At 47.5% G+C, this 15,981-nt stretch overlaps 1 protein-coding gene across 1 annotated transcript in view; it reads left to right on the top strand.

The window, feature by feature from the left end:
• Window positions 1–698: 698 nt before the first annotated feature.
• LOC145340101 (disintegrin and metalloproteinase domain-containing protein 19-like) overlaps window positions 699–15,981 on the top strand; it is a gene marked incomplete at its 3' end in the record, with an annotated part of 49,026 nt that continues 33,743 nt past the window's right edge. Inside the window, exons 1-2 of the mRNA XM_080184526.1 lie at window positions 699–784; window positions 10,439–10,613. Coding sequence (XP_080040652.1) covers window positions 699–784; window positions 10,439–10,613 — 261 coding nt within the window. The remainder of the gene's footprint in view (window positions 785–10,438; window positions 10,614–15,981) is intronic.

Genomic DNA, 15,981 nt, shown 5'->3' with positions numbered 1-15,981 from the left:
CCAGGGAACGATCACCCCCCCCCCCCCACCACCAGGGAACGATCACCCCCCCCCCCCCCCCACCACCAGGGAACGATCACCCCCCCACCACCACCAGGGAACGATCACCCCCCCCCCCACCACCAGGGAAAGATCACCCCCCCCACCACGACAACAATCACCCCCCCCACCACCAGACAATGATCAGCATCCCCCCCACCAGAGATGCCTCTGACCCGCCTCCTCCTTCTCCCCCCCCAAGGCAATGATCTGACCCCCCCCCTCCTCCCACTGATCTGAGTCAAGGATCTGTTGGAATCTGTGATCTGGAGCTCCCGGGTGTAATTCAGCAGCTCCATCACAGTGCGGTTCCGGATTGATAAACACAGTGGGAAAGGGGGGAAATGTTGGCCCCACAGTTCATTAATTCAATTTAAATGCATTTAAACCTTCGTTGTGCCCGATTTGTGTGTGGAACGGATCCCGGCGTTCACAGATCACGGTAAAGTGGCGATCTGCTTGGACTCGAGTGCAGACCACAATAAAGGCCTCACACCCGACTTTACCACGATTTCACGCCTGGAAACGGGTGCATATTATTGATAAAGTTGGGCCCTCTGTGTGTGTGCCAGTTAACCTTGTTATTGTGATTTACAATCTGAAATTGTTATCAGCGATATCATCAATATCAGGAACATTGGCACTGACATTTACCCATTATGCTGCAGTATCGATGTTCCTATGAGGGCTCCGTCAGAGAATTCCCTGGATCCAAGGTCTCTGCGAGCATCTGCTCAGGACTCAGGTAACAAAACTGACAATTCCTGAGGATTCCTCACTGTGTAACTGTACTGGGATGTGTTTATTCAGCAGGGTAAGGATTACTCACTGTGTAACTGTACTGGGATGTGTTATTCAGCAGGGTAAGGATTCCTCACTGTGTAACTGTACTGGGATGTGTTTATTCAGCAGGGTAAGGATTACTCACTGTGTAACTGTACTGGGATGTGTTTATTCAGCAGGGTAAGGATTACTCACTGTGTGACTGTACTGGGATGTGTTTATTCAGCAGGGTAAGGATTACTCACTGTGTAACTGTACTGGGATGTGTTTATTCAGCAGGGTAAGGATTACTCACTGTGTAACTGTACTGGGATGTGTTTATTCAGCAGGGTAAGGATTCTTCACTGTGTAACTGTACTGGGATGTGTTTATTCAGCAGGATAAGGATTACTCACTGTGTAACTGTACTGGGATGTGTTTATTTAGCAGGGTAAGGATTCCTCACTGTGTAACTGTACTGGGATGTGTTTATTTAGCAGGGTAAGGATTCTTCACTGTGTAACTGTACTGGGATGTGTTTATTCAGCAGGGTAAGGATTAGTCACTGTGTAACTGTACTGGGATGTGTTATTCAGCAGGGTAAGGATTACTCACTGTGTAACTGTACTGGGATGTATTTATTTAGCAGGGTAAGGATTCTTCACTGTGTAACTGTACTGGGATGTGTTTATTCAGCAGGGTAAGGATTCTTCACTGTGTAACTGTACTGGGATGTGTTTATTCAGCAGGGTAAGGATTACTCACTGTGTAACTGTTCTGGGATGTGTTATTCAGCCGGGTAAGGATTACTCACTGTGTAACTGTACTGGGATGTGTTTATTCAGCAGGGTAAGGATTCTTCACTGTGTAACTGTACTGGGATGTGTTTATTCAGCAGGGTAAGGATTACTCACCGTGTAACTGTACTGGGATGTGTTTATTCAGCAGGGTAAGGATTCTTCACTGTGTAACTGTACAGGGATGTGTTTATTCAGCAGGGTAAGGATTAGTCACTGTGTAACTGTACTGGGACTCTTCCCGCTCAGAAAGGATAGTAGGACTAGGGGGCACAGCCTCAAGATAAAGGAGGCGCAGTTTAGAACGGAGTTGAGGAGGAACTTCTTCACTCAAAGGGTGGTGAATCTCTGGAATCCTCTGCCCGTTGAAGTGGTGGAGGCTGCCTCGCTAAATATTTTTAAGACGCGGGTTGATGGGTTTTTGATAAGAGAGGGGATTAAGGGTTATGGGGAGAGGGCTGGAAAGTGGAACTGAGCCACGACAGATCAGCCATGATCTTATTGAATGGCGGGGCAGGCTCGAAGGGCTAGATGGCCTACTCCTGCTCCTATTTCTTATGTTCTTATGTTCTTATGTAACTGTACTGGGATGTGTTTATTCAGCAGGGTAAGGATTACTCACTGTGTAACTGTACTGGGATGTGTTTATTCAGCAGGGTAAGGTTACTCACTGTGTAACTGTACTGGGATGTGTTTATTCAGCAGGGTAAGGATTCCTCACTGTGTAACTGTACTGGGATGTGTTTATTCAGCAGGGTAAGGATTACTCACTGTGTAACTGTACTGGGATGTGTTTATTCAGCAGGGTAAGGATTACTCACTGTGTAACTGTACTGGGATGTGTTTATTCAGCAGGGTAAGGATTACTCACTGTGTAACTGTACTGGGATGTGTTTATTCAGCAGGGTAAGGATTCTTCACTGTGTAACTGTACTGGGATGTGTTTATTCAGCAGGGTAAGGATTAGTCACTGTGTAAGTGTACTGGGATGTGTTTATTCAGCAGGGTAAGGATTAGTCACTGTGTAACTGTACAGGGATGTGTTTATTCAGCAGGGTAAGGATTAGTCACTGTGTAACTGTACTGGGATGTGTTATTCAGCAGGGTAAGGATTACTGTGTAACTGTACTGGGATGTGTTTATTCAGCAGTGTAAGGATTAGAACATAAGAACATAAGAAATAGGAGCAGGAGTAGGCCATCTAGCCCTTCGAGCCTACCCCGCCATTCAATAAGATCATAACTGATCTGTTGTGTCTCAGTTCCACATTCCCGCCCTCTCCCCATAACCCTTAATCCCCTCTCTCATCAACAATCTATCAACCCGCGTCTTAAAAATATTTAGCGAGGCAGCCTCCACCACTTCAACGGGCAGAGAATTCCAGAGATTCACCACCCTTTGAGTGAAGAAGTTCCTCCTCAACTCCGTTCTAAACCGCACCCCCATTATCTTGAGGCTGTGCCCTCTAGTCCTACTGTCCTTTCTGAGCGGGAAGAGTCTCTCCACCTCTATCCTATCCATCCCATTCATCATCTTATACGTCTCAATGAGATCTCCCCTCATTCTTCTAAACTCTAACGAGTACAAGCCTAGTTTATTCAGCCTCTCCTCATAGCTCAACCCGCTCAACTCCGGTATCAGCCTAGTAAACCTCCTCTGCACTCCCTCCAAGGCCAAAATGTCCTTGCGTAAGTATGGCGCCCAAAACTGCACACAGTACTCCAGCTGCGGCCTTACCAATGCCCTATACAGCTGCAGCAAGACCTCCCTACTTTTATATTCAATCCCCCGCGCTATGAAGGCCAGCATCCCATTCGCCTTCCTGACCACCTGCTGCACCTGCAAGCTGGGTTTTTGCGACTCATGCACAAGGACCCCGAGGTCCCTCTGCACCGTCGCCTGCTGCAGTTTTTCGCCCTGTAAGTAATAGTCCTTCCTACCATTATTCCTACCAAAGTGGACCACCTCACACTTGCCAACATTAAATTCCATTTGCCATTTCCTGGCCCATTCGACCAGCCTATCTAGATCCTTCTGCAGACTCTCCACACCCTCCGCACAATTTGCCTTTCCCCCAATCTTGGTGTCATCAGCAAATTTCGACACCATACACTCGGTTCCCTCCTCCAGATCATCTATATAAATGGTAAATAGCTGAGGCCCCAGCACCGACCCCTGGGGCACTCCACTAGTCACCAACCGCCAATCCGAATAGCACCCATTGACCCCCACTCTCTGCCTCCTATTTGACAACCAATCCTCTATCCACGCTAACACCCTACCCCCAACTCCACGCCCCCTGACCTTCTGCAATAACCTCTTGTGAGGCACCTTGTCAAACGCCTTCTGAAAATCAAGAAAGACCACATCCACCAGCTCTCCTCTATCCACCGCCCTAGACACATCCTCATAGAACTCCAATAAATTCGTCAGATACGACTTCCCCTTAACGAAACCGTGCTGCGTCTGCTCTATCAAGCAATTCCCCTCAAGATGCCTCGCTATTTCCTCCTTGATGACGGATTCTAACATTTTACCTACAACAGACGTTAAACTAACCGGCCTATAATTCCCCGCCTTTTGCCTGGCACCCTTCTTAAACAACGGCGTAACATTAGCCGTTTTCCAATCTTCCGGCACTTCCCCGGAATCCAGCGACGTTTGGAAAATAACCACCAAGGCATCCACTATCACCTCCGCCATTTCTTTCAGAACCCTCGGATGCTTTCCATCCGGTCCTGGGGACTTGTCCACAATCAGCCCCTCCAGTCTGTCGAGCACCGCCTCTCCAGTAACAGTAATGTCATTGAGACCCTCCAGTCCTACCACCTTTCCATCGCTAACACCCGGCAAATTATTCACGTCCTCCTCCGTGAAGACAGAAACAAAAAAGTTATTCAAGACCTCAGCCATTTCCCCATCCCCTACCACTAAGTCCCCCCTCTCATCCTCTAAGGGTCCAACGTTCACCCTAGCCAGCCTCTTCCTTTTTATATATTTATAAAAACTCTTGCTATCCTTTTTTATATTAAGCGCTAGCCCAGCTTCATAGTTTCTCCTACCCTTCTTTATCAACTTCTTTGTCAATCTTTGTTGACATTTAAACCTCTCTCAATCCTCATCTCACCCACTACTCTTAGCTACTCTAAATTCCTCCGCTTTTAATTTAACACTTTCCTTCACCTCCTTCGTTATCCACGGCTTATTACCTCTCCTCCTACAGTCCTTTTTAACCATCGGAATAAATTTCTGCTGAGCACCAAGAAAGATCTCCTTAAAGATCCTCCACTGTTCCTCAGCAGACCTACCTTCCAACGCGCTCCCCCAGTCCACATTCGCCAATTCCTCTCTCATCCTACCGTACTCCCCTCTGTTCAAACAAAGGACGCGTGTCCGGGAACCCACTTTCTCCTCCTCCATCTGCATCAGAAACTCCACCATACAATGATCACTCTCCCCAAGAGGATCCTTCACCGCAAGGTCCCTAATTCTACCCGCCTCATTACATAGCACCAGATCCAAGATAGCTCGCTCCCTCGTCGGCTCCAACACACACTGTTCAAGGAAACTATCCCGGCAGCATTCCAAGAACTCCTCCTCGAGCCCACCGCGTCCAACATGGGTTGACCAATCAATATGCAGATTGAAATCCCCCATAACTACGGCCGTCCCGTTCCTGCACGCTGCACTTATTTGCACGTTAACAGCCCGCCCCACCTCCAGATCATTATTCGGGGGCCTATAGACAACACCCACCAGTGTCTTCCTCCCTTTGCTGTTAATAATCTCCACCCACAACGATTCCACGTTCTGCTCTTTGGTTCCTATATCATCCCTTTCTACCATCCTGATGCTATCCTTAATCAGCAGAGCTACGCCACCCCCCCCCACTTTTTCCTCCCGCCTATCCTTCCTAAACACTTGATACACCTGGACATTCAGCTCCCAGTCCCTGTCACCTTGCAGCCACGTCTCTGTAATGGCCAACTGTACTGGGATGTGTTTATTCAGCAGGGTAAGGATTCCTCACTGTGTAACTGTACTGGGATGTGTTTATTCAGCAGGGTAAGGATTCCTCACTGTGTAACTGTACTGGGATGTGTTTATTCAGCAGGGTAAGGATTACTCACTGTGTAACTGTACTGGGATGTGTTTATTCAGCAGGGTAAGGATTACTCACTGTGTAACTGTACTGGGATGTGTTTATTCAGCAGGGTAAGGATTCCTCACTGTGTAACTGTACTGGGATGTGTTTATTCAGCAGGGTAAGGATTCCTCACTGTGTAACTGTACTGGGATGTGTTTATTCAGCAGGGTAAGGATTACTCACTGTGTAACTGTACTGGGATGTGTTTATTCAGCAGGGTCAGGATTACTCACTGTGTAACTGTACTGGGATGTGTTTATTCAGCAGGGTAAGGATTACTCACTGTGTAACTGTACTGGGATGTGTTTATTCAGCAGGGTAAGGTTACTCACTGTGTAACTGTACTGGGATGTGTTTATTTAGCAGGGTAAGGATTACTCACTGTGTAACTGTACTGGGATGTGTTTATTCAGCAGGGTAAGGATTACTCACTGTGTAACTGTACTGGGATGTGTTTATTCAGCAGGGTAAGGATTACTCACTGTGTAACTGTACTGGGATGTGTTTATTCAGCAGGGTAAGGATTCTTCACTGTGTAACTGTACTGGGATGTGTTTATTCAGCCGGGTAAGGATTACTCACTGTGCAACTGTACTGGGATGTGTTATTCAGCAGGGTAAGGATTACTCACTGTGTAACTGTACTGGGATGTGTTTATTCAGCAGGGTAAGGATTACTCACTGTGTAACTGTACTGGGATGTGTTTATTCAGCAGGGTAAGGATTCCTCACTGTGTAACTGTACTGGGATGTGTTTATTCAGCAGGGTAAGGATTACTCACTGTGTAACTGTACTGGGATGTGTTTATTCACCAGGATAAGGATTCCTCAATGTGTAACTGTACTGGGATGTGTTTGTTCAGCAGGGTAAGGATTACTCACTGTGTAACTGTACTGGGATGTGTTTATTCACCAGGGTAAGGATTCCTCAATGTGTAACTGTACTGGGATGTGTTTGTTCAGCAGGGTTAGGATGACTCACTGTGTAACTGTACTGGGATGTGTTTATTCAGCAGGGTAAACATTGTGTCACCGTGCTGCCCCGGGTCCCTGATGCTGTGAGACAGCAGTGCTAACTCTTCCTTTCCTTTCCTTCTCTATAAACAGTTTGTTTTGTCTGCATAGCATGTAAGAAACAATACCTTTCACGGTGTGTTATTCGATGTACAGTAAGAGGTCTCACAACACCAGGTTAGAGTCCAACCAGTTTATTTGATTGTAATCTCACTAGCTTTTGGAAACGGTGTTCCTTCGTCAGGTGTGTGGAAAGTTCTGATCAGAGAAGGGCAAATAAAGACACACAGTTTACAGAATACTGATTAGAAAGCGAGTCTTTACAGCTAACCTGCTGTTCAAGTCTAAAAGATGCCGACAGTGTGAGTGGAGATAGCATTAGCATAGGTTAAAGAGATACGTATTGTCTCCAGACAGTACAGTAAGAGAGATTTTACAAACCCAGGCAAGTCATGGGGGTTACAGATAGTGTGACATGAACCCAGTATCCCAGTTGAGGCCGTGCTGATTAGGTATAGTCAACACGGTTTTGTGAAGGGTAGGTCGTGCCTCACAAACCTTATCGAGTTCTTTGAAAAGGTGACCAAAGAGGTGGATAAGGGTAAGGCAGTTGACGTGGTGTATATGGATTTTAGCAAAGCGTTTGATAAAGTTCCCCATGGTAGGCTATTGCAGAAAATGCAGATGCATGGGATTGAGGGTGATTTAGCAGTTTGGATCAGGAATTGGTGAGCTGATAGAAGACAGAGGATGGTGGTTGATTGGAAATATCCAACCTGGAGTTCAGTTACAAGTGGTGTACCTCAAGGATCTGTTTTGGGGCCACTGCTGTTTGTCGTTTTTATAAATGACCAAGATGAGGGTGTAGAAGGATGGATTAGTAAATTTGCTGATGATTTTCTTTTTTCAGAGGGTAGTAAGGGCGTGGAATGCCCTGCCTGCAGCAGTTGTGGACTCACCAACTTTAAGGACATTCAAATGGTCATTGGATAGGCACATGGATAACATTGGAATAGTTTAGGTTAGAGGGTCATTAGATTGGTTCCACTGGTCGGCGCAACATTGAGGGCCGAAGGGCCTGTACTGCGCTGGAATGTTCTGTGTTCTATGACACCAAAGTTGGAGGAGTTGTCGACAGTAAGGATGGATGTTACAGTTTGCAGAGGGACATAGATAAGCTGCAGAGCTGGGCTGAGAGGTGGCAGATGGAGTTTAATACAGAAAAGTGTGAGGTGATTCATCTTGGAAAGAGTAATAGCATTGCAGAGTATTGGGCTAATGGAAGGACTCTTAGTAGTGTTGACGACCAGAGAGATCTCAGTGTCCATGTGCATAGCTCCCTGAAAGTTGGCACCCAGGTTGATAAGGTTGTTAAGAAGGCGTACGGTGTGTTCACTTTTATTGGTAGAGGGATTGAATTTCGGAGCCGTGAGGTCATGTTACAACTGTACAAAACTCTGGTGTGGCCGCACTTGGAGTATTGCGTACAATTCTGGTCGCCGCATTATAAGAAAGATGTGGAGGCATTGGAAAGGGTGCAGAGGAGGTTTACCAGGATGTTGCCTGGTATGGTGGGAAGGTCTTATGAGGAAAGGCTGAGGGACTTGAGGTTGTTTTTGTTAGAGAGAAGAAGGTTAAGAGGTGACTTAATTGAGGCATACAAGATGATCAGAGAGTTAGATAGGGTGGACATTGAGAGCCTTTTTCCTCGGATGGTGATGGCTAACACGAGGGGACATAGTTTTATATTGAGGGGTGATAGATAGAGGACGGATGTCAGAGGTAGGTTCTTTACTCAGAGGGTAGTAAGGGCGTGGAATGCCCTGCCTGCAGCAGTTGTGGACTCACCAACTTTAAGGGCGTTCAAATGGTCATTGGATAGGCATATGGATAACATTGGAATAGTTTAGGTTAGAGGGTCATTAGATTGGTTCCATTGGTCGGCGCAACATCGAGGGCCGAAGGGCCTGTACTGCGCTGGAATGTCCCATGTTCTATATTCTATGTGCTCATGTATGTGGAACTTGGCTATCAGTCTCTGCTCAGCGACTCTGCGCTGTCGTGTGTCGTGAAGGCCGCCTTGGAGAATGCTTACCCGAAGGTCAGAGACCGAATGCCTGTGACCGCTGCCTTGTTCGCCAACAGGAAGGGAACAGTCTTGCCTGGTGATTGTCGAACAATGTTCATGTCACACTATCTGTAACCTCCATGACTTGCCTGGGCATGTAAAATCTCACTTACTGTCCTGCCTGGAGATAATACACATCTCTTTCACCTATGCCAATGCTATCTCCACTCACATTGTCTGCATCTTTTAGACTTGAACAGCAGGTTAGCTGTAAAGACTCGCATTCTAATCAGTATTCTGTAAACTGTGTGTCTTTATATGCCCTTCTCTGATCAGAACTTTCCACACACCTGACGAAGGAACAGTGTTTCCAAAAGCTAGTGGGTTTACTATCAAATAAACTGGTTGGACTCTAACCTGGTGTTATGAGACCTCTTACTGTGTTTACCCCAGTCCAATGTTGGCATCTCTACATCATGTTATTCAATGTGACGGTAATAAATCAAATCAAATTGAATAAAACAAGTAGCAAGTAACATTCATGCCACACAATTGCCAGGCAATGACCAGTCTGGAGGGAGTTACCCGGGATCATCACCATAAGAACATCAGGACCAGGAGCAGGAGGAGGCCATTTGGCCCCTCCTAGTTTGGATGTTCTTATTAACATTGGCTCTGGACCCTATGAGGTTTCATGGAGGTCAAACATGGGCAAGGAAACATCCCACTGATTACCAAGTCCTGGCATTTGTTTAAAGAGACCTCACATCACTGGGTTAAAGCACAAGCTACCAAAATCTCACTAACTGTCCTGGCTGGAGACAATTCACACCTCTTTAACCTGTCATTATCCCTCTCTCCACTCACATTGTCTGTACTTGTAAAGAATTGATTACCTGTTAAGACTCACATTCCAACCATTGTCTTGCAATTGGGTCTGTGTCTATATAAACCCTGTTTGTGAATCCAGTCCTCCACTCACCTGATGAAGGAACAGCGTTCTGAAACCTCGTGATACCAAATAAACGTGTTGAACTTTAACCTGGTGTTGTGAGACTATTTGTCCCCGCCAGTCCACATCATGTTGTAAGAAAATTATGAATGGGTTTTTGAAGTGTTCACACACATGCTATTCTTCCAATCAGATTAACTGATTTAGCAGCGCCTGTCTGGGTGAATGGAAGTTATAATAGAATGTATGATGGGTCCCCTGTGGGTGGGTGGAGGCACGGGTTTGCCTGAGTGGGTGTGGCAGGCAATTGTTCTTGGGCATAAGGCCCAGATTGGTTTTCTCAGCTTTGACCCATGTAAGCCTTGTAAGAACACATCCTTGACATTGGACAGTCTATGTGCCGCCTCCAGCCTGTGTTCTGAGTGATAGCTCTGACAAACGGTCACAATGTGAATGAACATCCCATTATTCTCAGCGTGAGGAAACAGTGAGAAAATATCTTCACTCAAAGCTACTCGCCTCTGAATAAACTGTGTTCAGGAGCTGCCCCACTCCACTCTGTCTCTCTCTGTCTTGCCACAACAGCCATATCTGCTGAATATTTCCAGCATTTTCTCTTTATTAAGGGATAACTTTGTATTTTCATTTTCTCTCCTGCAGTGCTCTGATTGTGTTCAGCAATCGCAGTTACATCATTGAACATCTTGCAGGGGATAAGCACGGCCGCCATTTATTATACCAACCAGAGGATCTCTCTCCAGTACCGAGTAGCTGTGGAGTTAAAAACACCTCCCCTGGGTTCACCCCGACTGATCATCTGCTGCGTTCCCGGAGGGTGAGTAAACATACAGCAGCTGACTGAACACAACCATTCAACCACGTTTAGAAATCACAACACACAAACACACCACCCTGACTCAGAAGTACATTATCGCTCCTTCACTGTCACTGAGTCAAAATCCTGGAATTCCCTCTCAACTAGTCAGACATATTGCTGTGGCTGTGCAGTCTCCTGTAGGCCAGACCAGATAAGGATGGCAGATGGTCTGGAGTGCATCTGCTTCAATGCGAGGAGCGTAACAGGTAAGACAGACGAACTTAGGGCCTTAATGCTTACGCGGAATTTGGATGTGGTTGCGGTGACAGAGACTTGGTTAAAAGGATGGGACTGGCAGCTGAATATTCTGGGGTATAAGTGTTTCAGGCGAGACAGAGGAGGGGCTAAAAGAGGTGGGGGAGTAGCGATACTGGTTAGGGAGCATATTACAGCAGTGCAGAGGGTGGGCAATTTAGAGCGGCCATGTAATGAGTTACTGTGGGTGGAGCTCAGAAACAGGAAGGGCGCAGTCACTATGCTGGGGGTATACTACAGGCCACCCAACAGCCCACGGAAAGTGGAGGAACGCATATGTAAGGAGATTCTGGATAGGTGCAGAAAAAATGGGGTTGTTGTAGTAGGAGACTTTAGTTTTCCTGGTGTAGACTGGAAATCGCTTAGGGCTGGGGATCTGGACGGGGAGGAATTTGTAAAATGCGTACAGGAATGTTCTTTGGAACAATATGTGGATAGCCCAACTAGAGAGGGGGCTATACTGGACCTAGTACTGGGTAATGAGCCCGGTCAGATCATCAAAGTTTCAGTAGGGGAACATGTGGCAAATAGTGACCACAATTCTGTTAACTTGAGGATAGTAATGGACAAGGATGAGTGTTGTCCTACAGGTAGGGTGCTGAATTGGGTAAAGGCTAACTATAGCCGGATTGGGCAGAATTTGGTGGCCGTTGATTGGGAGAGGCTGTTTGAGGGTAAATCCACACCTGGCATGTGGGAGTCTTTTAAAGAACAGTTGATAGGACTGCAGGACAGGCATGTGCCTGTAAAAAGGAAGGACAGGAAAGGTAAGATTCGAGAGCCATGGATAACCAGGGAAATTGAGGATCTGATCAAAAGGAAGAGAGGCGTACGTTAGGTCCAGGCAAATAAAAACAGATGGAGCACTGGAGGAATACAGAGAAAGTAGGAAAGAACTCAAACAGGGAGTTAGAAGGGCTCCGGTTTCCTCCCACACCCCAAAGATGTGCTCTTAGGCTGATTGGTATAGCATATTGACACTATTCTCCCCTGAATCTGGCTAAGTTAGGGGTTCCACTCACATACACGCAGGGCAGGGTAGGTGTAGGAGGATGCAGCGGCGCGGGCTCGTTGGGCCGAAGGACCTGTTTCTCGTACTGGGTTGTTCTTTGTTCTTTGTTTGTTCTTTGTAAAAAGGGGTCATGAAATGTTCTTGGAAGACAGGGTTAAGCAGAATCCGAAGGCATTTTATTCATACGTCAGGAACAAAAGAATTGTCAAGGAAGAAATTGGGCCTCTCAGGGACAAAGGAACATAAGAAACAGGAGCAGGAGTAGGCCATCTAGCCCTTCGAGCCTGCCCCGCCATTCAATAAGATCATGGCTGATCTGAAGTGGCTCAGTTCCACTTTCCCGCTTTCTCCCCATAACCCTTAATTCCCTTGTCTATCAGAAACCTATCTACCCGTGTCTTAAATATATTTAGCGAGGTAGCCTCCACCACTTCAACGGGCAGAGAATTCCAGAGATCCACCACCCTTTGAGTGAAGAAGTTCCTCCTCAACTCTGATCTAAACTGTCCCCCCCTTTATCTTGAGGCTGTGCCCCCTAGTCCTGCTGTCCTTTCTGAGCGGGAAGAATCTCTCTACCTCTACCCTATCCATCCCCTTCATTATCTGAGACGTCTCTGAAAGGTCCCCCCTCATCCTTCTAAACTCCAATGAGTACAGACCCAGTCTATTTAGTCTTTCTTCAGTAAGTTTGCGGACGACACAAAGATGGCTGGACTTGCTGATAGCGATGAACATTGTCGGACAATACAGCAGGATATAGATAGGCTGGAAAATTGGGCAGAGAAATGGCAGATGGAATTTAATCCAGATAAATGTGAAGTGATGCATTTTGGTAGGACTAATGTAGGGGAGAGCTGTACAATAAATGGCAGGGCCATCATGAGTATAGACACACAGAGGCACAGAGGGGTGTGCAAGTCCACAAATCCCTGAAGGTGGCAGCACAGGTGGAGAAGGTGGTGAAGAAGGCATGTGGCATGCTTGCCTTTATAGGACGGGGTACAGAGTATTGAAGCTGGAGCCTAAAGTTGCAGCTGTGTAGAATGCTGGTTAGGCCACATTTGGAGTACTGCGTCCAGTTCTGGTCGCCAAACTACCAGAAGGACGTGGAGGCTTTGGAGAGAGTACAGAGAAGGTTTACCAGGATGCTGCCTGGTATGGAGGGTCTTAGCTATGAGGAGAGATTGGGTAAACTGGGGTTTGTCTCCCTGGAAAGATGGAGAATGAGGCGAGACCTAATAGAGGTGTATAAAATTATGAGGGGTATGGATAGGGTGAACAGTGGGAAGCTTTTTCCCAGGTCGGAGGTGACAAACATGAGGGGGTCACAGGTTCAAGGTGAGGAGGGTGAGGTATAACTCAGATATCAGAGGGACGTGTTTTACACAGAGGGGGTGGGGGCCTGGAATGCACGGCAAAGCAGGGTGGTGGAGGCGGACACACTGGGATCGTTTAAGGCTTATCCGGTGAAGCCTTCCATTGTTTGCTGGAGCAGACGAGTGAAGGAGCAGAGAGACAGATAAGAAATTACCTGTTAAAAACCTGTTTCAATAAGTTTAAAGCACTTTCGTAGTAAGAACTTACCTTGGAGAACTGTTTAAATCATTTAAAAGCATTTTTGCGGGCTTTTTGTATTTACCACTTTAAGAATTCTAATGGAGTGGATAGCAGGGAGTTGTGGGGGAGCAGGCTTTAAAACAGCGCCAGGTTTAAAAGGAGCTCTGGTGGAGACAGCGGGCAGCGTCGGAGCGGGCAGCGGAGTGAGAGGGAAGCAGAGTGAGCTACTAGGGCTTAGGAGCAAAAGGGCTGGGGAGAAAAAGGGCCAGGTAAGTTCGTGCGGACATTTTCAATACTACTACAGTGAATAATGGAGGGGCATGTGATGTGTTGTTTCTGTATGATGTGGGAGCTGGTGGACACCAGGGTCCTTCCCAGTGACCATGTCTGCAGTAAGTGCAGGTTGCTGGAGGAGCTACAGCTCAAAGTAGATGAGCTGGCCTCTGAGCTACAGACACTGAGGCTCATCAGGGGGAGAGAGGGTGCCATTGTCAATGGGGTGCAAGTGACATCCACCCCCCCTGGACTGGCTAACTCTAAGGGTCAGGAACAAGAGGGGGCTGCTGAGCGGAGGAAGGAGGGTGGGGAGCGGAGGAAGGAGGGTGGGGAGCGGAGGAAGGAGGGTGGGGAGAGGAGGAAGGAGGGTGGGGAGAGGAGGAAGGAGGGTGGGGAGAGGAGGAAGGGGGGTGGGGAGCGGAGGAAGGAGGGTGGGGACCAAATGCCTCAGCCTCTCAATCTGCAGAACAGGTTTGAGGTTCTTGCTTCCAGTCTGGACGAGAACAAGGGAGGTGAGGTTGGTGAGCAAACTGCACACAGTACAGTGATGCAGACACAGGACATAGGCAAAGAGAAGGTGAAAAGGAACATAGTAGTAATTGGGGATAGTGTGGTTAAGGGTATTGACACTGTCCTTTGTCACAATGACAAAGTGCACAGAAGGGTGTGTTGTCTGCCTGGTGCTCGGGTCCGGGATGTCGCATCTGGGCTGCAGAGGAACCTGGAGTGGGAGGGTGAGAATCCAGTCGTTGTGATACATGTGGGTGCCAACGACGTAGGCAAAATGCAAACTGAGGATCTGGGGAGGGAGTATGAAAAGCTGGGAATGGAATTAAAAAGTAGAACCGACAAGGTGGTTATCTCTGGGCTACTGCCTGAACCGAGTGCAGATGGGCGTAGGGTGGATAGGATTAAGGAAGTGAATGGGCGGTTCAGGGATTGGTGTGGGAGGAATGGGTTTGAATTTATGGGGCATTGGCACCAGTATTGGGGGAGGTGGGACCTGTTCAGGTGGGATGGGGTTGGTCTGAACCGTGCTGGGACCAGAGTGCTGGCGAATCGTGTAAATAGGACTGTAGGTAGGGCTTTAAACTAATTAGTGCGGGGGAGGGTGCGAGGGTAGGTGACATTACAGGGTCTAAAGTTAAGGAGAGGGTACAGGTAAGAGAAGAGGCTGAGGATGTCCCAATAATAAAGGGAGTAGGGGGCGTGAGTATGGTTGGTGGCGTTCTGGCAAATAGGGTACAGGTGAAGGCTGGGATGAAGGCACTTTATCTGAATGCACGAAGCATTCGGAATAAAGTGGATGAGTTGGTGGCGCAGATCGACACAAATGGATATGATCTGGTGGCCATTACAGAGACGTGGCTGCAAGGTGACAGGGACTGGGAGCTGAATGTCCAGGTGTATCAAGTGTTTAGGAAGGATAGGCAGGAGGAAAAAGGGGGGGGCGTAGCTCTGCTGATTCAGGATAGCATCAGGGTGGTAGCAAGGGATGATATAGGAGCCAAAGAGCAGAACGTGGAATCATTGTGGGTGGAGATTAGGAACAGCAAAGGGAGGAAGACGCTGGTGGGTGTCGTCTATAGGCCCCCGAATAATGATCTGGAGGTGGGGCGGGCTGTTAACGAGCAAATAAGTGCGGCGTGCAGGAATGGGACGGTGATAATTATGGGGGATTTCAATCTATATATTGATTGGTCGACCCATGTTGGACGCGGTGGGCTCGAGGAGGAGTTCTTGGAATGCTGCCGGGATAGTTTCCTTGAACAGTGTTGGAGCCGACGAGGGAGCGAACTATCTTGGATCTGGTGTTATGTAATGAGGCGGGTAGAATTAGGGACCTTGTGGTGAAGGATCCTCTTGGGAAGAGTGATCATTGTATGGTGGAGTTTCTGGTGCAGATGGAGGAGGAGAAAGTGGGTTCCCGGACACGCGTCCTTTGTTTGAACAGAGGGGAGTATGGTAGGATGAGAGAAGAATTGGCGAATGTGGACTGGGGGAGTGCGTTGGAAGGTAGGTCTGCTGAGGAGCAGTGGAGGATCTTTAAGGAGATCTTTCTTGGTGCTCAGCAGAAATTTATTCCGATGGTTAAAAAGGACCGTAGGAAGAGAGGTAATAAGCCGTGGATAACGAAGGAGGTGAAGGAAAGTGTTAAATTAAAAGCGGAGGCGTTTAGAGTAGCTAAGAGTAGTGGGCGAGAAGAGGATTGGGAGAGGTTTGAAA

The sequence above is a fragment of the Carcharhinus amblyrhynchos genome, unplaced genomic scaffold, assembly GCF_965287045.1.
Source record: "Carcharhinus amblyrhynchos unplaced genomic scaffold, sCarAmb.v2.hapA scaffold_778, whole genome shotgun sequence".
NCBI classification, from domain to species: Eukaryota; Metazoa; Chordata; class Chondrichthyes; order Carcharhiniformes; family Carcharhinidae; genus Carcharhinus; species Carcharhinus amblyrhynchos.
This window is presented reverse-complemented; position numbering and strand designations above follow the sequence as displayed.